The sequence below is a fragment of the Magnolia sinica genome, chromosome 1, assembly GCF_029962835.1.
Source record: "Magnolia sinica isolate HGM2019 chromosome 1, MsV1, whole genome shotgun sequence".
Lineage (NCBI taxonomy): Eukaryota > Viridiplantae > Streptophyta > Magnoliopsida > Magnoliales > Magnoliaceae > Magnolia > Magnolia sinica.
In genome coordinates, this window is record NC_080573.1 from 8,051,028 (window position 1) to 8,053,534 (window position 2,507).

The window sequence follows — 2,507 nt, forward strand, 5'->3', positions numbered from 1 at the left end:
AGAAAAGAAGGCACGACCAAAACCATCAGGCTCCAAGGCGCTATCAATCGGGATCGACGAAATTGCTTGCTTAACCTCCTCCAATCTAAGAGGTCTTAAAAGAAAGAAGTTCATCTGGTCATTAACCAATCTCACAATGGAGCTAAGGATCTATTGATTGGAGGAATTTCCTTGAGTAGAGAAGAGTTGCTTGAAGTATTTTTCTGTTTCCTCTCCAATCTCTTTCATAGTCTCAATGTTCTCGCCCGTGCTCGTCTTCAGCTTGGAAATGGCTAGGTTTCTAATGTTTTTTAGGAGGGAATTATAGAAGAACTTCATGTTTCTATCACACTCCTTAAGCCACTTGTTCCTAGATTTTTGCTTCCAATAAATTTCCTCTTGCAACTAGGCTTTTTTCAGGTTAGCCCGGGCCTTGTGGAGTTTAATCTGATTAGAATCTGTCTGAGAGGAGAGGAAGTTGCTCTCAACCCTGTTAACTTCATCCTATGCCTCCTGGACCTTTTTATTAACGTCTCCAAACACTACTAAGTTCCAAGCTTTCAGCTTTGAATTAAGGCTCTTCATCTTGATATAGAATCTGTACATAGGGGTGGTGGTTACTTCATTGCTCCAGCAATCTGAGACAACTTGGATAAAGTCTTCATGAATGGTTGACATTCGTTGGAACCTGAAGGGGTGGGGGAACTGCACTGGGTCTTGATGGAGAGTAAGGAGCAAAGGGGAATGGTCGGAATGGGTGCAAGTGAGATGGCTGACTATTGAAACTGGGAAGGCCCACTGCCAGTCTGCATTGGAGAACATTTTGTTTAACATGGCCCAACGATGGCTTCTACTTACTCTATTGTTACACCAAGTGAATTGAGAACCTGAAAAGCCCATATCTATCAAACTTGTATCATTAACCATGTCTAGAAACTTGCTCATACCACCAGTCACATGTGACGGACCGCCTAATCTATCTTCAGGGGATAGGGTGACGTTGAAGTCCCCACTTATCAGCCAGGGGCCCTGAATAAGCGCATAAATGGCTCTAAGTTCGTTTCAAAGATCCAATCTCAGGGTTCTCAAGCAGCTAGCATGGATAATGGAGACGGTGATAAGCTGAGAAAGGCCATCAGAGGAAAATCTGACTGTAAAGCATTGGCTGGTTGCCCGCACAGTTTGAACAAGGATGTTATCATTGGCCAAAATCCAAATTTTGTTGCTTGCAGCATCGTCTGAAACATGCTTGGAGAACCCCAGCTTGGCTGCTACTGCTGCTTTCTTAGATTCCCTGATCATTGGCTCTTGAAGCAAGAGAATAGTCGCGGCTTATGTTTCCTAATTAGACTTTTCAGATGACGGGTGCTTGGGGTGTTTCTGACCCCTCTCACATGCCAAGAGAGAATGCTAATCATCAGTAAACCATCCTCTTTTCTCAGCCCTTTTCTGCTTACTTTTCAACCTTTGGCTTTTCCTCTTAATTAAGCTTAGTTTCTGTTTGAGTTTGCTCCCTGACTTGCCAACTTTGCTGCCTGAGAGGCCCCCTTCGGTATCACTGCTTGTATCCGATTTGGAGAAGTTCCTGGAGTTGGGGCCGCCTTGTATGTCCACCCATAGGGTCAGTGCTTCCTTGGTCTTTTTCTTCGGGTGATTCTGCAATTTCTGATTGTGTTGGATTTCGGTCTCCATGAGCGCTTTACCATCATTACCATCCCCATGTGACTGAGTGTAGGGCTGGGCTGCTACATTACCCATTGTATCGTGATCTTGGTTAAATGAGGGGGATAGATTCTGAATTGTCTATGCATCTTCAACCTGATTACATCTCCCAGCAGGCGAGATGTTACTGAATTGTCTTGCCGAATTCTCCCAGAATTGATCTTTGACTCCTGATAACCATTTTTCCCAAGCCACCATAACATCAGGGGTTGGGTGAGGCCATGGGCTGGGGGTAAGCTGTTGGACCGGGTGGGTGGAAGGAGGTCCGGGAATCTGAAGGATACCAGAGTTACCCTCAGGGGCTTGGGTGAGGCCTGTTGTAGTAGACTGTGGTGATTGACCTTTAATGTCCCACAAAAGTTTTGGATGAAGCTGAATATTTAGTTTCTCCCAGCATTGAGGCTTATGTGGTCTTATCAACATATTTCATAGGAAATAATCAATACAAAAACATTTAGGTACACATTAAGAGCTTTGTAACGACAGGGCATTTAATAACCACTGTTTCCTATAGTATAGTATGGTACAATTTCATTCAATCCACACTTGTTCACGCCTTGTAACAGAGTTTCATATGATCTACATTAATTGTTTATCTTTCAAGTGTTCAACATTACAATTTCTCATAACATTTAAATTTTTAGACAAGATGGGTTGTTAACACAACCCTTGCAGGTGCCACTGTTGGTTCATTCACTGGGGGAGCGTTAGCTGATAAATTCAATTGAACAAGGACTCTTCAACTAGATGCAATCCCACTTGCTTGGATTTCTCTAGTCTGTGACATATCCTTTGACTGTAAGTTT

At 43.4% G+C, this 2,507-nt stretch overlaps 1 protein-coding gene across 1 annotated transcript; it reads right to left on the reverse strand.

The window, feature by feature from the left end:
* Positions 1-483: 483 nt before the first annotated feature.
* Positions 484-1,281, reverse strand: LOC131226729 (uncharacterized). Its single transcript, XM_058222447.1, has 3 exons — positions 1,132-1,281; positions 867-1,008; positions 484-785 (listed from the first exon to the last, which is right to left on the reverse strand). Exons 1-3 carry the CDS (start codon positions 1,279-1,281, stop codon positions 484-486), a joined length of 594 nt encoding a protein of 197 aa, XP_058078430.1.
* Between the last annotated feature and the right edge of the window lie 1,226 nt (positions 1,282-2,507).